We start from the raw sequence: 25,979 nt of genomic DNA on the forward strand, positions 1-25,979 counted from the left end.
CCCCCCCCCCAACAAACAGACCCTCCCATTGCCTCCCTCCCCAACAGACCCCCTCCACCACCGACCACCCAACATTTAAACACCCTCTTTCCTGTGCAACTACTTACAAGTGAAGTGCTGTGGTTGTATGCGTGCCCTCCTGATGTGGGTGGCCATGGGGTGGGGGCACCTAAGGGACAGAGCCTGGGGACAGATAGCTAGCACCCAGCCTTTATCTGTTCCCCTGTGGGTGTACACATTGTGGCAAGCCCTGCATGTAGGGGGCTCTCCCAGAGGCAACGGTGGCAGCTGGTCCCCCGGCACAGAGAGCTCCCCTTCTGGTAGCCAGTATTGAGGGCCAGCATGCAGTCCTGACCCCACTGCAGGCAGCTCCAGTTCTGCACCTGGGTGGAGCCAGAGTGAGCTACAGGCCTGGGACCAGGCAGGGGACCTGTGGTGGGGACCGAGGCACTGGCTGTGGGGATAGCACTGGACCTCTACCGAGGCCCAAGGGGGGGCCTGCTACTGGGCAGTGGGTGGCTGCCAGGGGGCAGGCAGGGCTAGGATCGGGGGCAGGGCAGCAGGCAGAACAAAGGTGACTGCCAGGGACAGGACAGTGTTCAGCACCTGGCAGTCATCCTCTGTGGCCTCCACTGCCCTGGCCATAACTGTGCTGTGCTCCCACAGGGCCTCCACTTGCTCATGCCCCAGGGCCAGGAGCTGTGGCCACAACCAGTTGTGCCTGCACTTCCACATCTGGCCTGACAGCTCCTTGTAGACATGGGTGTTGGAGCACCTGCCCTGCATGAACTGACACTGCACCTCCACCTCACCCCACAGTGCCAAAAGGTTACCAGTCTCCTCCTGCGGCCAGTTGGGGCCCCAGCTGGTGGGGTGTGGCATCGGCAATGATGACACCATCAGGGCTCCTGCGCCAGCTCTTCAGGCCTCCTTGCAGCTGTCCCTGTGCTTCTGGGCCTGGGCAGCTGCCTTCAGCATTCAGCACCCAGCACAGGGGTATGGTATAGGACTTGCAGCCATGCAGCAAGGCAATGTCCCACAGCACCTGCAGGCTCTGGGCAGGTTGGTGGGGGTAGGCTGTGAGCAGCTGGAGCTCAGCCTGGTAGCCAAGAGCTGCCTACAACTATGCCTGGGTGCTGACAGGCCTGGCAGGAGCCTGGAGCAGCCTATAGGACTGGGTGGCACAGGCCTGGCAGCCATGTGGCACTGCAGTGCCAGGCTGTGGCACTGGGATACAGGCAGGCTGGTGCAGCTGACCTGTGGCCTGCCTGGGGGGACACAGGGGCCTAGTTTGGCCTTAGGCTGCCTGCCTGTGTCCAAGGGCTCCGAGCGCCTGCAGGTTTTTAAGAGCCTGGGGATGGAGCTGGGACAGAGTTGAGCCATCCCTGGGGCAGGAGAGGCTCCCAGCCCTGGAGCCATGGGCCTAGTCCCAGGCAGGTACCCTAATGGTAGCACTGACCAGGAGCAAATTTGCTCCCAGTTGGCATCCACATGTGCATTATTGTAGAGTAATTACTTGCAAGTAAATGAGTGTTGTCATTTACTGAGCAGTAAGCATGTGCACATGTAGATGCGTACACTTACTGCAAAGCAAGCTACGCTGCTGCGCAGTAAAGTGTCTTATGTAGACACACCCCCTATTAATAAAATATCCTCCTGCTCCTAAAATCTTGTAAAATACAAATGGAAAGTATTATAAACTTATTTATTTGGCACAGTGTTTTATTAGTTGCCTTGGTTTATCATATTTTTTATATAATATGGATGCATCTACACATGAAATTAAGGAAACAAAAACTCTGGTGCTGTATGAGCCAGGTCAAACTGCTCCCAGGTGCAGCATCTACATGTGGACCCAGGGCAGCAGCAATTTGAGCCAAGGGAGAGCAGGCCCAGTCTTGCAGGGAGCACAGTGAGGGTCAACCCAGGGCTCCAGGTGGCAGCATCAGGTAGTGGAGGGATTGGCTGGGGCACAAGGGTGGTGAACCTGAGGTGCTACATGGCTAGGTGGCAGACAGGAGTTTAGCCTCCACCCAGTCATCATCTACATGTGTGTTTCAGCTCAGTTAATTACTCCACCGCAACTGTACTATCTTATAATGGAGTGAATTAGTATACTGCACCTTAATACTGGTGCACGTGTAGATGGGGATACTTTACTAAAGAGTTAATTAGTCTACTTCCCAGAAAACACATTTATAGATACACCCTGTTGTCACTTATGTACCAATATGCATATTTAAAGAAAATATCAGGTATATGCTTATGTTTATATTTTAAAATAGTTATCAGAAGAAAAATTAGTACAGAAACAGTTTCTGAAGTATTTTTATTTTATAAAGTACAATTTTGTTGAATGGAAGAAAAATTAAGCTTTTCCATCTTTTTTTATGCAAGCAAGCTACAATCTACCAGAAAACATCAATGGCTCTTTAATAAAGTAAATGAAATAAAAACTCAACTGAGATACATGGCATGTCTACATGAGTTGCCATGTTGCAGGAGTAACAAGCTACAGTGAAGCAGCTCATTGCTACGGTGATGTAGCATCAGTGGGCATGAACTATGATGCCACTGCTACTGCACAGTAGCTCATTGCTATTGCACAGTAGGAGCAGAAACGACTCGTGCAGCACCAGGACTGTGCAGTACCAGAGGTTAATGCGCAGTCATTTAGTAGTTGCTAAAGCAAGCACTAAATGACTGTGCAGTAACAACTGTACAGTAGGGCGCATGCTTAGACGCGCCCACAGAGATGTAAACATTGGCCCAGTCTGACTTCCTTTGGCTGAAACTGGAATAAGCCCTCAATGTTAGTAATGCACAAACTCATAATCAAAATGGCTCATTACTGGTATTTATTGGTATCCTAATTTTGCTTTTACACTGCACTGAAAAAAAAACGTAATCATTAACATTTTTATTCTTTCTCTTAACCCAGACAACCTATCCTATTTTCTCAGGTTTACCTTTTTAAACCAATGTCTTTCAAATATGCTCCCCTCTAATGTGACAATTAAAGTCATCAACAAGAATCTCACAGGAGCAGGACTGGGATTTACATCAGGGACTGAGAACATAAACCTGTTCTCAGGAGGCAAGAGGGAGAGTAGTTCTGTTTTAATTCCTGTATTTCATTTCTGATAAAGTTTGTTCCTCTTTTTTATTATGTTATCAATAACACTTAGGAGAATAGTGTTATTATATACATATTTATATAGGGCCTGATTATCATAAACGGTTTATGCAGAGCCACTTTAAGGGATCAGGACATAATACGCACCAAGCATGCTTAAAAAGAAACATACATTGCACTTTATTTTTATCAATACATTTGACTAAGATTCTGGATATTGAGAGAAATGTATACTGGCCTCAGTCTTAGTGCACATAGCTCCCACAGATTTCTGGGTGCATACTCAAGGTCAGAATCTGGCTCAGTATGCGTAAGCTTTTGTTTTTATTTTGTTAAACATACTCACTTAATGTAAGCTCTTTTCATTTCAGCACTACCAGCAAGTCAAATCTTAGATTCCAATCTCCCATTCTTTGTGAATATAAAATTCTAGCTCACAGCAGCAGAAGTTTTGAATTTCTAAGGAATTCAAGTTAATTTTCAAAAGTGCATATGTGTTTTAGAAGTATAAGTCCCATATTCAAAAGTGAAATAGCCCTTAGAAGCCTAATTTCTACTGGATTTCAGTAAGATCTGGGCTCCTAATAAATAGAACCTAACCTCCAGTCACGTATGGCACTTTTACATACCGGGGATGGGGGCCAGCATTTAAAATAGAGTGGCTCTGAGAGCCACTCTAATTAAAGCACCATCCCATCTCCTATATCAGCATCCCCATGCTTAAAAATGGCAGCAGGGGTGCTTGAACTAAAGTTTGTTTGACAAGCTTTAGTTCAAGCATGCCTGCCACCATTTTTAAGCATGAGGACGCTGATATACAAGACTCAGGAGGGTGCTGGAGCGTGGTAATTGCCAAGCTCCAGCAGACTCAATTAACCAAGTCTGCTCCAATGCGCTGGCATTCCAGCATGTTGGAGTAGCCTCCACATTCGTGTATCAGTGCCCATAGGTATTTTTTTAAATATTACTGTTAGTTCTTTATTTTAATGTAGATTTACCCACAGAACAATATAGGTGAAAGCTGTAGCTGTGATTTCTTTTACTCCCAGTTCAGCAATAGGAAGTAACATAAGATATTGTAACATTTTGTACATAATCCCATTCAATTATTTCACATGAAAAAATAAATAAAATGTAGAAATAAATAATCTGTAGTAAAAATAAATGTTTTGCGTATCAATAAATAGAATGACTTCAATTTTTTTTTAATGCAGCAGTTATTTTCTAGAGGATGAGTTTTTTAGCAACGAGGAGTGTGTTCTTCAGTAGCATTGCAACAGTCATGGGCCCTACTCCTCCTGGTACTGGAGTGATAAAGCCAGCTTTCTTCTTCACCTCTGACAAAAAAAAAAGAAGAGAATGATTTTCTGTAAAATTAGTTACAAACTATAGTTTTTTGTTAAACAGCCCGAGATTGGTAAATTGTACACAAATATATAGTATCATCAGCCAGGAAAGTTAGGGAAGCTCAGAATCACAAGTATTTTTATTCAATTGCATTTCTGGAGACTGTTAGAGAAAAGCAAAATTAAATTTCCTGCCCAGCACTTTCTTGAAGCTTCCCCTCTCATAGGTTAGTGACTTACTACTGGATACCCCCTCATATTCCAGCAAAAATAACTCTCTTCGGGCATGGACATATGTTCTGTTTGAAGTGCTACAAACAGTGATGGATCAGATATGGCGCCCACCAAATTACTTCAAAACTGGCTAAACTGCAGAAAAAATGAGCTTCAGGAAAGAGGAACATTTCTGGAGCACTTCATTTTGAAGCGTTTCATGCAATGTGGGCACTCTCCAGCAGAGTGTGATAGGGGGTTTCTTAGTCCTTCAGTATCCCACAGTGATCCAACTCCTTACCCCACTTGGAGAGTGGGGCAAGAAGTTAACGAGCACTCTCTTGTCCTCAAGCTCCTTCAGGGACTGGAAACTGAGCAAAGAGCTGGGATTCCTGCTCTACCATTACATGCTTTTGGAGCCATTCTGAAGTACTCTGATATGTTTGTGTGGTGGTAGGGATGGGAGGGTTATATGAGGCTAAACACCTGTATGGCACTGAAGTGCTCCAAGTTTCAAGCAGTACAAATTGGAGTGGAGTTTGGAACACTTCAAATGAATATCTATCCGTACCCCAGCTTTTTCACATGCATGAAAGAAAAGGATAATTTGAAACTTCCTCCTACATCAGGAAGAACATCTGCTCATGCCTTGTATATAGGTAGGCTTGGCAGACTTCAATTTTCATTTTTTTTATAATTTCAGCAGCTAAAATCAATGCTTATTTTTAAGCATTTTCTTGATTTTTATCGATTTAAACTTTCAGGGTTGCGCAAAATTAGGGTGTGGGGGCAGACAAGTTAGTAATGACAGCATACTGTTAAATGCTTTATAAAATCACATCAAAATATATAAAAGTAAACTTCCATAAATCAATAAAGCATACCTGCTTTAAATCATTCTGTTCATCATCAGGAAAGAGCCAGGCAGGCAGGGACCAGAAGAGGAGGGCAGTGGCACTCCAGAACTCTGGGAACACATGGAGAGGAGGTGGTTGCCCAGCATGGGGCAGGAAGCAGCTCCCCACAGCTTCAGGCCCTGCCTGGTGCGAACCAGCGGAGGAGCAGCCTACCCCCTGATCATGGCCTCTTGCCCCTCTGGGCATCATGGGACCCTGGGGGCACCCCCGCACACCCTGCTCCAAGCACACAGGCTGGACAGAAGCTCTGGGAATGCTGGGAGAAGCAGTATAATCGCGGCAGGGCACATGGGGGTGCTCCTCGGGCTCAGATGCTGCTTCCATGCTGCCCAGAGGGGTGGGAGGCTGTAGCCGTCAAGTGACTGGTCCACCCCTCTACTGGTGCCTGCCAGGCAGGGCTCACCCACAAAGGGACCACGGGGAATGGAGAGTTGCTTCCTGGCCCCAGGCTGGGTGGCTGTTGCCTCTCCCAGTGCTTCCAGAGCTCCTGCCTGGCCTGGCCTGGCCTGGCCCAGCCACTGCATGATCAGGGCAGGGTCCAAACTCCTGGACCCAAATTATGAGCCCCAATTATGCAGGGGCCAGCCCAGGCTTGCTGGGAGTTTGGCACCTTACCTCTGGCTGGGACCTAGGCAGAGCAAGCGACTGGTGACACAGGGCTCCCAGCTGCCAATAGTGCTGTCCCTCCAACCTCCCCTCTGAGCACAGCCCCCAGATCCTGCAGCAGCTGCTCCCCAGAGAAGCATGCAGGCGGCTCAACGTGGGCTCCCCCCACTCCACCTGCAATGGCCGCCGTGTGTGTGTGCGTGTACGTGCGCAAACATGCTTGCATGCTGTCCCAGATTTTTTTTAACATCTCCTTTCTAGAACTTTCAGTGATTACCAATGGAAATATTTTTCTGTCGGTCTGTGAGTGATGGGTCAAATCTATATTTATCAATGTTTATCAATAATAATCAAATCCTGCCAAGCCCATACACAGGGACTGTCACTGGATGCATCTACACAAGAGTTTACTGCAGAGAAGACTAATTAGCTCTTCAGTAAATCTTGGCTTCTACATGTGTAGGGCTATTAGGCTGGAGTAACTAGTAAACTCTGCAGCAGGATGGTACTTATAACTACAAATACTATCCTGCTGCAGAAGTTTTAACTCCAAAGCAGCGCACATGTAAATGCCGACCCAGCTAGCTGGGGCACGAGGGTGTTTCAGTACAGGGGATGCCTACCAGCCAGCCCCACAGTGAGCTACCCTCCTGCCCCAGCAAACCCCTCCACAGCACATTGAGCCAGGTCAGAGCAGTCCCAGGCTGGCAGGCTGACCCTCCCATGTCCCTTGCCAGCAAGAGCTGTTCTGACCCAGCTCGATGTTCTGCAATCCCAGCCACACACGTAAACGTGATGCTGGGAGCAATAAACTCTGGTATGGTAAGCACTGGAGTTTATTACAACACATTAATATGCATGTGTGGATGCCCACTGAGAGGCACCCATCCTTGCAGTACCACCAACAGTTTCTCTCATGTAAGGGCCCCATCCTCCTCTGTGTCTATGTAGAGTGCCTATAAAGACTTAAGTCAAAGAAAATGCTACAAGTACATTAACAATCCAATAAAAAAATTGACAGGATAAACAAGGTTGGGGTGTGCCTAGATTACTCAGGGAGGAATACTAACAACAAACATCCATGGCATTAAAACAAAATCCTTTAAAGGAGTCTAATGACATGGAAAACATGGTAAGCATCACATGTTAAACTTTTACACTATGAGATAGGATTTCTTGAGACAATGTGCTACTCATTTATCATTTTTTCATAAAATATAACTGGAACTTCAGGTTAGCCATTTACAATGGAATTGTGTTTAACTGACTTAAAGCCCATCAAGTGAAAGAATGGGATCAATAAATTATCTGCTTTTGTGGTTATTTTGCCTGGCAAGTCTCTTGCTGCACTTCATTGATCAGATTAGGACAGGGTGCTTGGGATTTTTTTTCAATTGTATTCTTCGCTAAGCCCATGTCTCCTTAAGAGCTGATATTGCTAACTCAAGAATAATTTCCAGAAAAATCAAACCATGCTTGCTTCTACCAAATACATGAAAGGGAGAAAGTCAACTGAAATTGTGTCACTGAACTGGACTCCATGCAATGTCTGAACTTTACATATGTTGGGGGTAGGGGACAGGACAAAGAAAAGCACTGCTTTTTACAGAACCAAACTCAAGCCAGGTGCAAGTGAGGATATCTCTACTTGAATCAATAATAGACCATTACATAAGATTCCTAGATATTGAAGGCTACAAGATGAGGCAATCAAAATGTGGGGAAAATAAAAATCACTTAACAATGTTTCAGATACATTTCTTTTAAATGTCCATGGTGACCCATTGGCAAGTAAGACAAATGATCTTAGAAAAAAAACTTATCAAGAGAAAAAATGAAAAGCTAAATATTAATTAATATGCTATTTAAAAAAATGCTTTTGATCAAATGAAAGTTTTCTCTGCATACTGTTTCTGCAACTCACAGGGAGTGCCTGATTCTGCATCCACTAAAGTAAAAAACAAAGTTCCCATTAAGTTCAATCGTGAAGGAACAACTAAGGAAAAATATATCAGTGGTAATGAAAACCAAAATAACTTCAAATTACTCAACATACGAATGTCACCAGTCATGTTATTAAAAGACCATAGAAAGATAAACTTGATTTAATTTAACAATCATTTTAGACATTAGAATGATAATATTTAGGTTTAGAATTAGACCATCTTAGAAACACAAATTATCTGGTGGCTTTTTAATAGTATTATAATTTGATTAATTTACAGAATTTGGTATGTATTATTTTATTTTCCCAGATAAATATCATAATTATTTAAAGGAACTGTGCCCATGCCTGATATTAGCACATATCAGGACTGTTATACTATTTTAGAAGTAACATAATATACATTAAAATAAAACACTATTTTAATAGAAACAAATTTGTTTCAAATCAGTAATATTTTAGAATTATTAAGTACATTCTTTGTCATATATTAATGACAAAGAGGTACAATCCACAACCTGAGGAAGTTCTTGAAGAAAAGTCTAGCAATGTAAATCATGCAGAACATTCGTTATTGTACCAAATCTTTATGGAAATCTGCCTCAAAGTAGGACACAGGCTTCTTTTTATATTGGTTTACATATAATCATCAACATATAGTTTATTTGGAAAAGGTAGTCCAAAGACCAGGTGCCTAAGTGCGCAGATAATATCCTGTAAACATAAGTGTGCATTTGCAAAATGGTAATTTGAGCCTGGTAAGTCTCTAGTCAGAGAAATAAAAATAAGCATGATGAATGCATATTTTTTTCAGACAAACTTAGATAGTAGATTTATACATTTGGCTCTTAAAATTCTAAATACATTTGTATAGCATAAGAGTCCAACATACAGTTTGAGATAACATTTATATATGACAAACCTTACAGTAGTGAACAAGGTATAGCACTGTCAATTACTTTAGGTTATTTCATTTCCACTTTTAGATTGTGTAGAAGCTTTCTCCTCTGAATGTCACTCTCCAAAGATTGCTGAAATACTGTCCTAAGCATTCAACAGCCTGGAAAACATAGCCTTCAAACCGAGTGTCTAAGTGGGGTTAGTTATTATTTTGCAGCTTCTTCAAAGCCTTAAAGAACTTTCTTTGATTCTTCACAAGAAATGAAATGCAGGTAATTTCCCTGACAAACAGCATACTCTGGTTTGGAAGTACTCTTTATTTCTAGGTTTCTCTACAAGTTAAACACTTCAGATGCTCAATAGGGGCAATCCCTCATATTAAGGACATGTTTAAACTTGCAAGTTGTTGTGGGTCTTGTGAATTTATTTTAAATAATCAATAACAACTGTTGTCTAAGCAGTGTATCCACATTGCATTGCAATCAATCAATTGGTACCATCGCTCTATATAGATGTTTCAATGAGTTTCGAGCTCAAAACAGTGAAATCAAAACAAAACAAAAGCCTTTGAAATGAAACAATGGCACTGGAAACGTTTCAAAAGTTTTGAAACGTTTCAAGTTTCAAAGCCAGGCTTACTTGGCCTCAGCACTGGTTCTAGCCAGCAGCACCAGCCTCCTGTCATCTGGCAGGCAGATCGGGGGCTCACCCACACCCCTGGAAGGGCTGTGGGGGTTATGTTGGATTCCTCGTGGGGGTGTGGGCCCCTGATTTGCCTGCCAGATGACAGGAGGCTGCTGCTGCTGGCTAGAAGCAGCACTGGGTGCAGCCCACACCCAGCACCAGGAAGGTCGGTGTTGCCGCTGGCCTTAGCTGGCAGCAGCAACCTCCTGTCATCTGGCAGGCAGATTGGGGAGCTGCCTGCACCCCTGGGAGGAGTCAGCAGAGCCCTGCAGCCCTCCTGGGAGTGCGGGGGGCCCCCAATCAGCCTGCCAGATCACAGGAGGTTGTTCCTGCTGCCTGGGATGGCACTGGGTGCAGCCCGCACCCAGCACCAGGAAGACTGGTGCTGCTGCTGGTCCCAGCTGGCAGCACCAGCCTCTTCTCATTCAGCAGGCAGATTGGGGGCCTGCCCACACCCCTGGGAGGGCTGCAGGGGCTGTGCTAGACTCTATCCCAGGGGTGCGGGCCTCCATCTGCCTGCCAGATCACAGGAGGCTGGTGCTGTTAGCTGGGGCCTGCGGCAGCACCAATATTCCTGGCGCAGGTTGCAGAATAGCCTATGGGCGAAACGTTGAAACAGCACCAAAACAGTGAAACAGTTTTGATGAAACAAAAAGGAACAGTGCTTTCAAAATGAAACAAAACTCGAAACAAAACACTGTTCCGTCAAAGCGGAACACTGCTGTTTTGCACAGCCCTAAAGTATTAATTTTTTTTTAAACAAGTGTTTGGCAGAGAACCCTGGGTGCTAGCTAGTATCATCATAAGCGTTCTGGGATTCTTTTTGCAGTGCATTATAAAGTACATAAAAGAAGGAACTGAAATTGTGGTATTTGAGATCACACCACATAATCCTCATGATTCCTTTGCACATTCCAGACATTTGAGTTTCCAAATATCTTAGCACCACCCAAATTAATATCAGTGAGTCTCTCACAGTGATTCACCAGGCCTTGCACCATGAGACAGCAGAAGTGCATCTTCTTGTTGGCAAAGTCTACGATCTGGAACGGAATGCAAAGAATAGGTTGCCAAAAGTCTGTCTGTGAAAAGCCATCAGAGGCCTCTTTTGTATCTCCAAGCTTTGTGACACAGCAGAGCAAAACCTTCCTCATAGTACTGCAAACCTCAATGATAAGAGCCCCAGTAGCTGATCTGTGAACCCCAAACTGGTATTTGCAGACAAATAGCAACTGCAGGTGGCAATGGCAACATCCTTTGCCATGCCGGCAGCAATTCTCTCATGCTGGTGTTCCTCAACTGAACTTCCAGGCTGAATCGCAAGCTTAGATTTCTAAGAAAGAACCATTTCATCCTGAAATTCTGCCACTACTGTTTGCCATCCAAGTTCTGCATCGTTCCATCCAGGGCTGACCCTAGGAGGGTGTGGGGCCCCCTTAAGAAAGCCAGGTGGTGCAGCCTGGAAAGTGGGATGGAGGTGGCAGCCCTGGCCCTGGCGCTAAGGGTGCTACCACTGGTGCAGTCTACCCCAGGGGGCTGCCTGCAGCATGGGGCAGCCAAGGTAAGGGCCACACTGGGCAGGCCATGCTGGGTCAGAGATGCCCTTGTGGTAGCAGGCCCCGAGCTGAGTCAAGTTGTGGTGCCCGGTAGCCTTGCAGGGACTCGGGGCCAGGCTGTGCCATGGGGCAGGTGCTAGGCAGTACTTCTGCCGCAGCCCTCAGATGTCAAAGCGCAGGGCCCCCAAAACATGGGGACCAGGGCAGCTGCCATACCCTAGGGACAGCCCTGATTATGTCATCCCACCAGTCACTGCTATTTGCTAGTTCCTGAATAAGTGCACTCCCAAGTGCTCCAATTAAATGCTCTGTAGAAGTGACTGGTTGATTTCATTCTCCTCCTCCGTTATTTGTATCACTGTGTTATCTAAAGCACTGCGAAACCACTTAGTTGCATTTAGTTGGTCTAACGAAAGATATCACGTCTACCCAAATAAACTTGCCTGCCTATGTCCTTAGACCAACATGGCTACAATCAACAACCCCATGAAACCACAGGGGTGATCTGCCTCCATAATTCCAAATGCATGCACATCATCCTGGTCATATTAATGGCTGTCATGATTATGGCACATGGATCATTGTCTTTCCTAACACCTACCAGTTATCTGAAAATGGTACTGATCAATGTAAAGGATGACAGAAGAGGAACTATGAAAGCTCATTAGCTTCATATTTTCATAGATGTAGGGTCAGAAGGGACCTAAGTAGATCATCAAGTCCGACCCCCTGCCCTGGGCAGGAACGAACGCTGGGCTCATATGACCCCAGCTAGGTAATTATCAAGCCTCCTCTTAAAGACCCCCAAGGTAGGAGCCAGCACCACTTTCCTTGGAAGTTGGTTCCAGATCCTAGCCGCCCTGACTATGAAGTAGTGCCTTCTAAAGTCCAGCCTGAACCTACTCTTAAACAACTTATGGCCGTTATTCCTTGTTACTCCGGGAGGTGCTTGGGGGAATACGGTCTCTCCCATTCCCCGCTGGTCCCCTCTGGTAAGTTTATAGATGGCCACCAGGTCCCCTCTCAGACTTCTCTTGTGAAGGCTGAACAGGTTCAGGTCCCATAGCCTCTCCTCATAGCTTTATGGAGTCCCAGACTTCCTGTAGCTTCCAATAGTTTCCCCACAATGTGCCAGGAGAAAAATTAGAAAACATAGAGTGGAATGGCAGATCACAGTACCATGGAATATCTACTCAGAACACTAAACATTAATTTGAACAAAGCACAAAGCTGTGTGGATGCAATGTTTAAAAGGAGAAGAACTTAAGAAGGCATAACTAAGTGATGTGGATGCACTTCAGTTTGATACAGTTATATCACTACAATTAAAGGAAACACACTAGTTTGGAATAAACTTCCCAAGACATACCTTCTAGAAAGAGTACATTTTAGGAGGGAAAAGGAGGTTTATATTCCTTGTTAACTTTGTGTGTGTTTAGTTTACCATATAATCTTATATTTCATATAGATTATACCATCTTCATATTTCTTATGAAGAGAGGCTGAGAGCCATGGGACTCTTCTGCCTGGAAAAGTGCAGGCTCAGGGATGACCTGGTGGCTGCCTGTAAGTACATAAGGGGTGTGTATCAGGATGTGGGGGAACGTCTGTTCACCAGAGCACCCTGACGGATAACAAGGACCAGCAGTCACAAACTTCTCCAAGGCTTTTTTAGGCTGGACATAAGGAAAAACTTCTTTATTGTCTGAGCCTCCAAGGCCTGGAATAGACTCCCTCCAGAAGTGGTGCAGACACCTAGTCTGGACTCATTCAAGAAACGTTTGGATGCTTATTTTGCTGGGATCCTTTGACCCTAGCTGACTTCCTGCCCCTGGGGCAGGGGGCTGGGACTTGATGATCTTCAAGGTCCCTTCCAGCCCTAATGTCTATGAAATTTATATTCTAACCACCACTTGCTGTGGAAGGTGTGAGACATGAGTCATTCAGTGAGAGACATAGGTCATTCCATTTTTCTCACTGCTCTCCCTGGAGAAAACAAGTCTACAGATGTTCAGGATTTTTCTCCCAAAGGAAAAATACCCACTCCCAGAAAAAACAACTTAGGAGCAATCACAGTTAAATCACTCCCAGTAGAGTTTCTTCTGGGGAGACTGAATTTATGTATAACTTATCCTTCTGAGAGAGGATGCAGCACCGTTCTCCAATATCCTGGTGTGTTTTGCTCCTACCCACCTATCTCTCTCCTTGCAAAGACAGTGTGTCACTCAGGCTGGACTCTACCACTCCAGCTAAGGATGGAGCAGAATATGCCCCCTTCATAATTCCACAATGTGCTACAGGGAGACACTGGCTGACTGAACAATTTGGGGCAGCCAATCAGGGCAGCCCTGTGCACTACTGCCATCTGTCACCAGGCAGACTGAGGAAGACTGCAGAGCATGCTGAGATGTGTCAGGGCCCCCTGGTTGTGCAGCATCAGCACTGCAACCTCTCTGCTCTTCAGGGGCCCAGTATCTGAATGTCTGTTCAGGCATCTCTCTGTTTCTTTTCCTGAGAATTCTCCCAGGTCATTTGAACATTTGTATATAGTCATGGGCTCATCAGTGGATACCATGTTCCACAGTTAAGAGCATCAAGCCACACAGGAAAGAGTGTGCAGATTTTAGCCAGTTTTTCAAAAGCCATTTTCAGAGACTTAACATATCTTCTCTACAAGCACTTTGCTGGTTGAGGCACACCAGCATTCTAGCTAAATACTCCTAGCATAGAACTACAGAAGAACAGGGCTGGAATGGACCTTAGGGGTGCATCCAGACAAGCATGCACATGCCTCTTGCAGTGTCTTAAGCCCCTTTGACATGCTTCAAGAAGCACATGCAGTAATAAAAAAACATTCCCCATGCTCCAAATTTATAGTGTGGGGGCAAAATTAGATACCTGGATATCCAGGGGACAAAAAATACCCTAGGGGAAAAAAGCAGGGCAGGACATGGTCCCTGGGCCATGCCCTGAGGCAACCAAAGGCTCAGTCCTCCACAGAGACATTCCTGTTAATGCAGCCCGGTATGCTTGTGGCTATTTCTTTTCTTTTTTTGCAACAACAGCACACTGTTGGCTCATATTCAGTTTCTGCCTCACTATAAACAGGGTGGCCATATTATTTTGAAGGAAATCTGAGATGGGGTAAGTAAATCTGGGACAGTGGGCACCACACAGCCCTCCCCCCCCCAACACCATGGCTCCCAAGAGGACTGATGGAGGAGAGGGGTGGACAGCACAGAGGCCTACAGCCAAGCTCCATTCCCCATGCGCAGAGGCCGGATTGAGTTGGGAGTGGCAGCTGTGCGGCACCTCCCAGACTGCCAGCCTATGCTGCACAGCCACATAGCTCCTCTGCACTATCACAGGCAGCCACCTGGGGCTGGCACATGCAGTCCGGGTATCAGCACTGGCTGCAGCAGCAGAGGATGAGGATGCCAACAGCAGGCAACCATCTCAGCTTGATCCACATAGGTGCCTAAGCCCCAGCCCTGGTCCACCCCATCCCAGCTGAACCCTGTCCCAGTCGGAGCAGTGCTCAGCCCAGCCTACCCACTGCCCCAAACAGCTTCTAGCCCTTGCTCAGGAAAAGCTGGGTCAAGCACTTGCAGGTGGAGTGGTGCCATTAATCCAGGACTTTTGCTTCAATTTTAGACAACCAGCCAGGATGCTGGGATGGCCTGTGAAATCCAGGACTGTCTTGGCCAAACCAGGATGTATGGTTACCCTAACTATAAATCCCAGGTCTTTTGCAGTACTGCACGCCAACCAGTTATTTTATCCCAGCTCAAAATGTAGGGCATTTCCCTTTGTCCTTATTGAATTTGATTTATTTAGGATTATTTTCTAGGCCAGTCTAAATCCTAATCTTATCCTCTAAAGCAGTGGGGACCAACCTTTTTGGCAGGCATGCTACAAATTAAGCTCCACACCCTCCCCAAGTGCCACGCTAATCCTCTTCCCCTGCCTGATGTGCTGCTATGTTTTCTGCTCTCTACCCTATCTTCCCTGCCTGATCTTCTCCATTAATTTCTGCTCCCTGCCCTCTCCCTGATCTTCTGTGTGCCACACAAAGAGGCTACCTGTGCCGCTTATGACACGTGTGCTGCAGGTTGGGCACCCCTGCTCTAAAGTATCTGCAACTTTGCCCTGTGTAGTAATGCAGCTGATAATACAAAAGTGTCTTTGCATGAATAGTGCATTCTAGCCCCCCTCTACTACAAGTGAAATCAGCTATTGCAGCAAAAAAAATGCAGTTTGCCAAATACAACATGGGCACTATTCGCCTTTGCCAGTGCAGCTATATTGGTCAAAAATCACAGCTCACAGCACCTGCCTAACACAGCTATGCCAACAAAAAAATTGGGGTCTGACATTTCAGAGATGCTCAGGAGCCACATATCTCATTCTCTTTAGTAGCAGTTGTCTTCTGTTCAAAAGGGAAGGTCCACACATAACAGGACAGCCAAAGTATATGAATTTGCCTGGCGCTGGTCAAATGTCCAAAGGTTCCCTTGGCTTGTAAGACCTGAATAAAGAGTCCACTGGTTATTCAAATTGTGAGTGCACTGGGAATTTTGTTTAGGAGGGATTCTGGTGTGATTCACCATGCAGCTTTTGCCACTGATTACCTGCCTGTATTTCTGCTGCATTTGTGCTGCCTGGAACCACAGGCCAGCTTTTAACACCATCAGCTACTATAGATCAGTACTTGCAGATCTTGCAGCTCCAGCTTTTGTGAACTAATGGGGGAGACTGAGTGGAAAAGGCAACAATGGTGAACCCTGATGAGAACCATAACTAATTTTATTGGCCCCAAGAATGATGGAGCAGTACTTGCTGGGGAAAACATTGCATTTGCACTCTCCCAAACAACAGGTGGACCATGGCTATGTCTGGATCCCTGTCTGCGGGAGCAGCTGCTCCTCTGAAGATGTTTTGGTTGCAGGTCAGCACACTATGGTCAGATAGATGTGGGAGAAACTCCAGACTGTGCAGTGACATTTGTGGGAGTGGACTGTCATGGCCACCTGGGACAACAAGCAGTAGTGGGCAATTCTGCATGTCCAGGGACATCTTCATAGATATCTGCACCAAGTTTGGTCCAACCATACAGCAGTGGATGATGGTGACAAAAGTGCTCTTATCTGTGGAGAAGTGCATTGCCACTGCTATATGAAAGCTCACAACCCGAGATAGCCTCTGGTCTATAGTAAACCATTTTGGCATGAACAAGTCAACAGCTGGAGAAGCAGTACAAATGTACCTGGCAATCCAGTGGATGATGGCCTCAAGTGTCATATGCTTGCTGATCCACAGGAGGCTGTGGATAGATTTGCCAGCTTGAGTTTTCCCACTGTGTAGGGGCAGCCAGCAGAACACATATTGCGACCATTTCCCCTGTGAACGATGGTCTTGAATTCATCAACCAGAAGGGCTACTTCTTGATCATACTTCAGGCACTTGTGAGGGCAGGGGGAGAGAACACATGTAGAGAGCAAACAGCCCCTCCCCTAACCTGCACCAGGGCATTCTGCCTAAGGCAGCCAGCAGCTTCTAAGCCCAGGAAAAAGCCTCTTACCTTCAATGTATAGCAGCAGTAGCCCAACCACATGGAGAGGCTGACCACACATGTGATTATAAGAGCAGCCAGTCAAGGAAGCAGGAGGCTTTTGGTGCAACTATTCAAGCAGCTACATCACTGCCTGCCTGCCTCCCTGCTCCAATCATGCTACTCTCCACCTTCAATAAGAAGAAACTAAGGCAAGCCAAGAACATCTCATCCCAGCCATACAGGAACCCACCATGTTGACTGGCTGATGCTAAGCTCAGCATCAGATTCCCTGCTGATTGGCTGGGAGCCTAGCACAGCAGAGCAGAGCAGCATTTTTGAAAAAGGAATTTCCTCCCTGCCTGTCAAGAAACAACAGGTGGGGGGAGACAGATGGCTGCTACTGCTGTCCCTGACTCTTCCAGTGAGGCAGGGGGAGGGGGGTGGGGGGGATGGCAGAAGCCTGGGCTTTACAGCAGTGATCAGAGGCTTTGGGAGCAAGGCCTCTGCTGCTGCTATTAAACCTGGCCCTAAACCTACCCCGCCAGCCAGTCAGGGTGTGTGTGTGTGTGTGTGGGGTGGGGGGGACACTATGATCTGGGAGTGAAACTGGGAGCCCTGCCACAATCAGGCTACAATATTAGTGACCTGGGCCTGCGACTTAAGCCAAGGGAGGGGAAGGGAGCAACACAGAATATATAAACACCCAAATGACTTCTGATCACCTCTCTGTTCACTCATGAAGACGAGAATACTCGTCGTATTATAAATGTTTTCCTGAGCCAGAAGAAACATTTTAAACTATCAAAAAATAAAACTTCTAAAATTTCAACAGCCATCTTAAATACCTTCCACCTGACATGGAAATTCATTCCCCTTTCCCATTTTAGAGCATCAGAAGCTTTAGTTTGTAACTGTATCTTTCAAGTATTGTCTGTTCCAAAAGAAGCAAAGTAAAATTAAAAACAAACATATGAAACAAATAATTCCATTGTTTCAAACCCAACCCTAGGGAGTGGAGCGCAAAATATAAGATATTACATGTGAAGGGACAATTGAAACAAGTTTCCACCCACCCTACTGTTAAACTTTATTAACACTCTAGAAGATCTCAAATCAGCTTACTTGATTAATGTAAGCCACATTCATATCTCTCTCTGATAAAGGTAATTTACACTTGGATTGCCCAAGTGTAAATTAATGTCCAGCTCTTCATCCTGGTGTCAGTTTGCTATATTAAGGATGGTGTGACAGTAGGGATGGCAGGGCTTGAGGAAGGGTGGCAGGATGTAACCATGTCACATATGAAATGGACACTGTATTAGTAATTGTAAATGTCTGACCTCAAGCTTTAAAAAATACCAGAGGATAGAAATAGGAATTTGTCAAATAATAAGATTAATATACCAAATAAATATATTCTTTTCTGCCATTATAATGGCTTGTTTCATTTCTTAATTGCCCAGCCAAGTAATTTCAAAGTGTGATATATTTCTAAATACTTCATTTTGCAGCCTGTACAGATCAGATTGCTTTGTTTTCATTAATGATTTAGTGAAACTTTCACCGATACTAATGAACCAGCAACAATTTCCCTTTGGCAATATGAAGCTAAATGTTACATGGAACTTTAGTGGCATAAACTAAGTTAAAGTTCCTCCCTCTTTCTGGGATCTTCCCTCACCCCAGGTAAAATCCTGAGGAACAACCCACAGCAGAACCTGTTGAGACGCATACAGTAAAGTAATATGTCTGCATTACTGAAACCTTGAATCATGACCTGGCCATCTGTATATAGCTTTATATTTCTTTCAGAGTACCAGACAAACATTAAAAAAACCCAAAAGAGACATGTAGCAAATTAATTTAGTGTGTTATATTTCTGAAAATTATAGTGAATTTTACATTTTCATGGTTTGTGGGACTTCCCTCTTTATCAGTTTAAGTTCTGAATGTTAATTTTTGTTTCTTTTATCATCTTTTTCTTTTTGTTATCCAAAGCAGAAAATGAAGAGAGTTTGGTTAGAACTGTATATCTATAATAATGTCCTATCTATTGCTTATCTTACTCATACAACTATCCAAATGCAAAAGGTTTCTCCAATATAGGGAATGTCAGAACTCACTTGCTCTACTCATGTGAATAATTTCACAAACTTTGATAGATTTATATATATGAATAAGACAGGTTTTCCCCACCAGCCACCAAATAGTATTATAACCTTTTAAAATTATATTAATATAATTAGGATTCGAGATTGAGAACTTACAGGTCAAGATTTTAGAACGTATATTGTTTTACAATGTGGGTTTATTTCATGAATATCAAAATAAGGAACTATGCCATGAACCAGTAATAATGTGGGCAGGTCCTGTGTGAGCTTCCCACACACAGCTCTGCCAATAAACTCTAATTTTGAACTGCAACAATCCTGCTATTCCAGTCTGGATGGCCTCTTGAGTCGAGATTTTTAATCAAGTTATATTGTGTAGTTGTTTCTGAACACAGAGCACACAATAAGAAACTAAAGTGAAGTCACAAATGACCAAGTGTATATTGATGTAAGACAAGAGAGCCTGGAACAATCAAGATTTTCAGAAATAAATTCACATATGCTAAGTCTTGGCGCACAGAAAATTTCTAAAGTGAAAATTGTTAATGTTTTCAAACATGAGGTTAAAGTCAAAGTGCAGAAAAGATCTTGATGACAGCAGCTTAACTAGTGGTGATGTAAGATATGCTGTACCCAGCTGCAGTCCCTATGCCAGCAGTAGCGTGGGAACTGCTCTTTCTTTCTCAATGTTCCTGGGGCATAAGATACCTAAAGGGGGCAGGGAAGTCTGGTGAGAAGAGAGAGCCACAGCCTTTCACCATCACTTCCAATACATCCGTCAATATAGCTGGCAGGCTTTTTGTACTTAACAAAGCAGGTTCCTTTAAAACACTCATATTTGTTAGTATATAAATTGAGCCTAGGTACATTAATTTTTTGATTGTCCAGTGTCTGTCCTAAAATGAGAAAGGGTTTATTTGATAACTTCTCATTGACCTTTATCAAATAACTTAAATCCTAAATATAATTATGCAGCAGTTTTCTATCAAAAGAAATATTTTACTTACCCTCAAAGTCCACATCGCCTACTAATTTTGTCTTCCCTGTAAGAGGGTTGTGGATGTGGTTGATTCCTACATCAATCACAGTGGCACCTTCTTTAACCATATCAGCTGTAATCAACTTGGGAATACCTGAAATCATCAAGATTTATTTGATTAACAAAACCATGCATAAAAAATGTTATCAGTTCTCGCTTATAATAAAAACAGAAAACATTGTGTTAGTCTCTCAGTATCTTTTTTGTCTTATGTACTGTACATAGAAAATATTCAACAATTATTTTGTGGTCTTGGATTTGCATTATGAGGGTCAGAAGCAAAGCTGCTCCCAAGACTTGAGCCTAAGAGAGTAAACATTCCATTAGGCCGTGTAAGATACTAGCTCTACAGTAAATTTTTTCTTCTTTTATATTTTAACATGCATCTTACCTTTCCTTTGCTGATTTCTTGTTTGAGTGAATCTGTAGCTGTGATGGTCCAGGAAACATTCATAGATTGTAAAGCCAGAAGGGACCTCAAAGATCATTAGGTCCAGCCCCCTGCACAAGGCAGGAAAGAGAAGTGGGGTCAGGTGACCCCAGCAAGATGACTATCCAGTCTCCTCTTGAAGATTTCCAGGGTAGATGATTGCACCACCTCTGGAGGGAGCTTATTCCACAGTCCGGACACCCTAACTGTGAAGAATTTTTTCCTAATGTTGAGCCTGAAGTGGTCTTCCAGGAGTTTGTGACCATTATTCCTGTTTCCCTGCAAGGGTGCCCTGGTGAACAGTTGTTTACCGAGCCCCTGATATAGCAGTAAATTCCTACCAAGTCCCCTCTCAGCCTTCTCTTTTTCAGGCTGAAGACTCCCAGGTCCCTCAGCCTTTCCTCGTATGGCTTGCTGTGAAAGCCTCTAATCATATGGGTGGTCCTTCTCTGGACACTCTCGAGTTATACCATGTCCTTATTAAAGTGTGGCACCCAAAACTGGATGCAGTACTCCAGTTGGGGTCTCACCAGTGCTGAGCAGAGTGGGAGAATCACCTCCTCAGTCTTGCCGGAGATGCATTAATTGATGCATGCATGCATGCATTGTTTGCCCTGCTGGCAACAGAGTCACATTGCTGGCTCATATTCATACTGTGGTCTATTATTACTCGCGGGTCTCTTTCATTCATAGTGCAGGTCAGGTTGGTGTTGCTAGGCCTGTAGGTGTGAATTCAATTGTTGGTCCCCAGGTGAAGCACTCTGCGTTTCTCAATGCTGAACTTCATCTGGTTCTGACTGGCCCAACTTGCTAGCCTTCTAGATCCACCTGTATCTGTAGCCTATATTCAAGCGTGACCATGCTTCTGCATAACTTGGTGTGTCACCTGTGAACTTGGCCAGTGAATTCTTCCCCTCCTCATCCAAATCATTGATAAAGATGTTGAAAAGTACAGGAGGAAGCACCAACCCCTGTGGGACACCACTGCCCACTTCTCACCAAGACAACCAATTCTGTTCATTAGGACTCTCTGGATCCTACCCCAAAGCCAGCTTTGTACCCACCTAACTGTCTCACAGGTAAGCCCACTATCTTCCAGTTTTCTTGTTAAAACATTGTGGAATACCAGATCAAAAGCTTTTTGGAAGTCAAGGTATACAACATCCACCACTTCTCCCTTATGCAGGTGGCAAGTCATCTGATCGTAAAAGGAGATGAGGTTGGTTAGACAAGACCTGCCTGTGATGAAGCTATGCTGGCTGTCATTCAGAATCATACCTTCTACAAGCCTATCAAACATAGACTCCTTAATTAATTTTTCCAGGATTTTCTCTGGGATAGAAGTTAGGCTTACTGGCCTATAGTTACCTGGGTCCTCCCTTCTCCCTTTCTTAAAGATAGGCACAACATCAGCCCTCTTCCAGTCCTCAGGGACTTCTCCAGAGCACCATGAGTTTTGAAACAGTTTTGCCAGTGGCTCCGTGATGATGTCAGCCAGCTCCTTCAGCACCCTCAGATGGAGTTCATCTGGTCCTGCTGACTTGTGTGTGTCTAATTTTTGTAACTGATCACACACCAGTTCCATGGTGAAAGTAGGGCAGCAGTCATTTCTGCCCTGCTTATTCTGTACCCTATCTGGCATGATTTTCCCCATGGCCCAGTGAAACACTGAGGCAAAGTAGTCATTCAGGAGTTCAGTTTTCTCCTGAGTGTCTGTAACCAGCTGTCCTGAGCTGCTGAGCAGCAGCTCCACACTCCCATTTGCTTTTCTTTTGTTCCCTACATACCTAAAGAAGACTTTTTGTTGCCCTTGATTCCTGTTGCTAATCTAAGTTCAGCTGCCGCCTTAGCCTTTCTAATTTGTTCCCTACAAGTATGGGCTGTTGTTTTATAGTCCTCCTTGGGGCCTGTCTATGCAAGAGGCAAGGATTTTTTAGGGTGGTATCTTATTGGGCCAACTGCATAGTTGGGAGAGATCTTAGACAAGATTTCTGGCAGAAGGTACCCTTCCTCAGAGACAGTCTCATTTAGTGGTGGATGAACATAGGAAGTAGTTGGTTTGGACCTGCATCACCACAGATAACTATACCCTCTTGAGCACCCTGGGGTGCTATGAATCCTTTTAAGGGTGCCACACAATATTAGCACTGTTAGAAGTGCAAACACCTACACCAGTCACAAGATAAACCCAGAGATTCCAAAAGGAATGCATAGTGTCAAAAACATTTTGACCTGTTGAGGTCTTAGAATTCTTTGAGACAGGTTTGTTCCATTATGTTTCCCTAATCAAAAAAAAAGTGAAAGTTAAAAGCTGACATTTTCCAAAGGGTGTCTTGAGTGTAAAATGTTTGAGAACCACTGACTTAATGTACAGCATCATATGTGTAATGCTGCTGTTATATGCTTCCCAATTTATAAATTCATAGATTAGGAAGCAGATAATGGATAAACTGGCAAGACAATTTTGGACTCAAATGCTAGTGATATGTAGTAAGTAACTTTCTCTCTTCTTTGCAAAATGTGGAAACACCATTAATAACACTAAGCTATACTAATGTTTGACCAAGATCTGTTCAGCAATGAAGAATGGCTGGTTGGGGCTGAACCTGAGTAAGTCAAGGTTACTCAGAAGGCCAAAGTAAACACGAAGGAGTCTGAAGCAAGAAACAGTCTTTGACTGAAGAAACACACCCATAATTTGTAACTCTGTTCACAAATTAGGTGAATACCTAGATTCGTTACTGATATTAAGCTGTGATACTAAGCTGCCACAATGCAACCTTGATAAAAAAAAGAAAAACAAATTTCACTATCTACGACTAGTAAGGAGAATATTCATCATCCTGACAGATGATGACCTGGCCTAAGTAATACCTACACCTCCTTCAGCCTCTAGCTGGACTACAACAATGCAGCCTACTAGGATAAGAAGCCTCAGCAGTAAGAAATACAAACAGGTATAGAATAGCAGGTCTCTTCAGCTACTGTGTTAACATAAAACTTTTTCTTGGGTCACTATGAAAGATCCTGGTAACAAAATTCATTAAAAAAAATAGGGAGCAAGCAAGAAGTCTGCCTTCACATCTAACTGTTACAGCAGTTCTGGTCTCTACTCCCAGTAGTGGTTTGTTTTATATTAGGTAGTTAGAAACTATGTAGGCAGCAAGGACCAGGACCCAAGACTTGGTCCTCCCAAATGAGTGTTATAACCAGTACAAATCTACAGAGGCAGATTACCATTTCCTTGCTCTTCTTTTGCTCCTATGACTCAAACTCTTATGGTATTCTTACACATTACACTTAACATGCTAACAGCACTTACCACACAAGTGTCCAAGTGTTAAAACAGTAAAGCATGTGCTAAATGTCATCATGGCATAGTACCATTAGCCTTTTCCAGAAAGGAGTATCACCAAATCGTATTACCTAATGTGTTAAGCTAATGTCCAACTGCTCTACAGAGATAGTATGATCAGGAGACTCCAGTGTGATAGGGGGTGGGAACTTGATAAGCCTCCTGCTTTCACTGCTTAAGAGAAAACTGGCTGTGGTATGGTAGGGCAGAGTGGGAGCTACAAACAGCTCTGGGGCTCCAGTGCCCCACACTGCATAAAAGCCAGTTCAAGGCCCCCATGCAGAGTGGGGACTTGGTCTAGCTCTTGTGTGGTACCACAGTTGCTCCCAGCCACTGTACCACAGCACACTAGAGACTTGAATTAGCTCTAGTGTGTTGTGGGAACTGACTCCCTTGCAGTGCTGGGGTCATTCCCAGCCCCCATGCCATACTGGAACCTTGAACTGGCTCCAGGTGGGGAGTGAGGAAGAGGAAGACAGACAAGCAGCTCTTTGTCCAGCTCCCAGCTTCCTTACCATATTGGGCCCTTGAAGTGGCAAGGCTGAGGTGCTATGTGAGGGAGTTGGGGAGTGGGATTGCAACAAGCAGCTGTTTGTCTGGCTTACAGCCTCTTTAATGCACTGGAGCCTTGAACTGGCTTCTGTGCAATCCCAGAGCTGAGACTGAAATTCATCAGCTTTTTGGACTCAGCTCTGGGACCCCACCAGAGCTGGTTCAAGAGCTGGTGGGGTACTACGATTTATATTTAGATTATAGTAAGCATTAATGTGCAACTGCTCAGAAAACTTTCTAAGTTATATTAATACGATATAAATATAACAACACGTTAAAAATAACATGTAAGAATAGCCTTAGTGGCACTGTGGCACAGTTTCAAAGGAAAGCGGAAAGATTCCCTTCACCCAGACTATTTTATAGCCTAGTGATTAAGGGCTTTCTCCTAGAAAGAATCTGAACTTAAATTGTCTGCTTTCTGGGTAAGGTGACTCTAGAATGTGGATCTCCTACCTCCCAGGCAAGTACTTTAATTGCTACATTGTTGGTCAAAAGGTAGGTGGCGGCCCCCACTGATTTTTTACCTGAATTCAATGCTGTCGATATGAGTTACTTGTTTTTTCCTGATTAGAATTAGGTGCTGTGATGTTCCTGAGCCCTCCATCTGAATGACTCCTGGACATGTTTAGAAGCCCTCACTTAAATACTTAAACAACTCGGCCATCCAAAATGAAGAAGCTTAATATATGTAGTAGGTAATGAGTTTTGTAGCAATTGGTCCAGGGTCACTTTGAATCACTCTTTGGAATTTAGGCACCTAAAATCCCCATAAAGGAGTTAGACATCTAGGCTAGGGACAGACATTCAAAAAGCCTGAACTGATTCAATCTTTGCAGGTTAATTTAACCTGGCTAGGCTGAATCCATTTGTAACTGTACAGACATCCCAGAAATGCAGGTACATGCCTGCAGTGGCTCAGGCTAGAAGCTGGGGGGCGCTAGAGCAGCCCCCCCTCCCTTCTACAGTGCTGAGCTGAGGGGAGCATGGCCCAGCTCTGGCAGGCCACTCTGATTAGGGAGGGGTTCCCCCCTCCACCCCCCCCACCAGTCAAGGAGGGAACTGATAACACAGTGTTTATCACCCCTAACTCAGTGTTTATCAGCCTATTAAGAAAACAACAGAGGGACATTGCCAGCTACCTGTTGATTTTGTCTTTTTCCCCCATCTGCCAAAGCACAGACTTTAGCCAGTATGTGGTCTGCTAGCTAATGCTGAGAGGTGTCTGTGTAAGTCAGAAGGGATGGGGAGGGGAGGCGGGGAGCAGGGGGGAAGCCAGGCAGATGCCTGCAGTTTCTGCCAAGCTCCAGTCAGGGAGCAGAGGGGAGGGGCCAGCCCTGCTGTGGAGCAGAGAGCCCCGCCCAGCCCAGAGAGCATGCTGGGATGCTGGAGGAGTCTGGTTTAACTTAAACCAGCAAGGGGTCTGGGATAGACATTGCATAAACTGGTTTGACCCAAATCAGTTAAGTATGATAATACATTCAAACAGGTTTATCTCAAATGGGTTTCAGCCATTTTCAAACTGATTTATGTGCATTGAACATCTGTTCTATTACAGGGTTAAACCAGTTTCTGATCACTTACATCAGTTTGTGTGTAATGTCTGGCTCTCTATTCTTGGCTAGGGACAATCTA

The 25,979-nt window shown here is 44.6% G+C and overlaps 1 protein-coding gene across 1 annotated transcript in view; it reads right to left on the reverse strand.

Moving 5' to 3' along the window:
• Window positions 1-4,096: 4,096 nt before the first annotated feature.
• The window catches only part of MTHFD2L (methylenetetrahydrofolate dehydrogenase (NADP+ dependent) 2-like), an 80,213-nt gene continuing 58,330 nt past the window's right edge, over window positions 4,097-25,979 (reverse strand). Inside the window, exons 7-8 of the mRNA XM_019516743.1 lie at window positions 19,976-20,101; window positions 4,097-4,473 (exon numbers count right to left, since the gene is read on the reverse strand). Of these exons, the coding sequence (XP_019372288.1) occupies window positions 4,361-4,473; window positions 19,976-20,101 (239 nt within the window). The 3' untranslated portion in view covers window positions 4,097-4,360. The remainder of the gene's footprint in view (window positions 4,474-19,975; window positions 20,102-25,979) is intronic.

This window comes from Gavialis gangeticus, unplaced genomic scaffold (genome assembly GCF_001723915.1).
Source record: "Gavialis gangeticus isolate Ggan-Ray unplaced genomic scaffold, GavGan_comp1, whole genome shotgun sequence".
Classification (NCBI taxonomy): domain Eukaryota; kingdom Metazoa; phylum Chordata; order Crocodylia; family Gavialidae; genus Gavialis; species Gavialis gangeticus.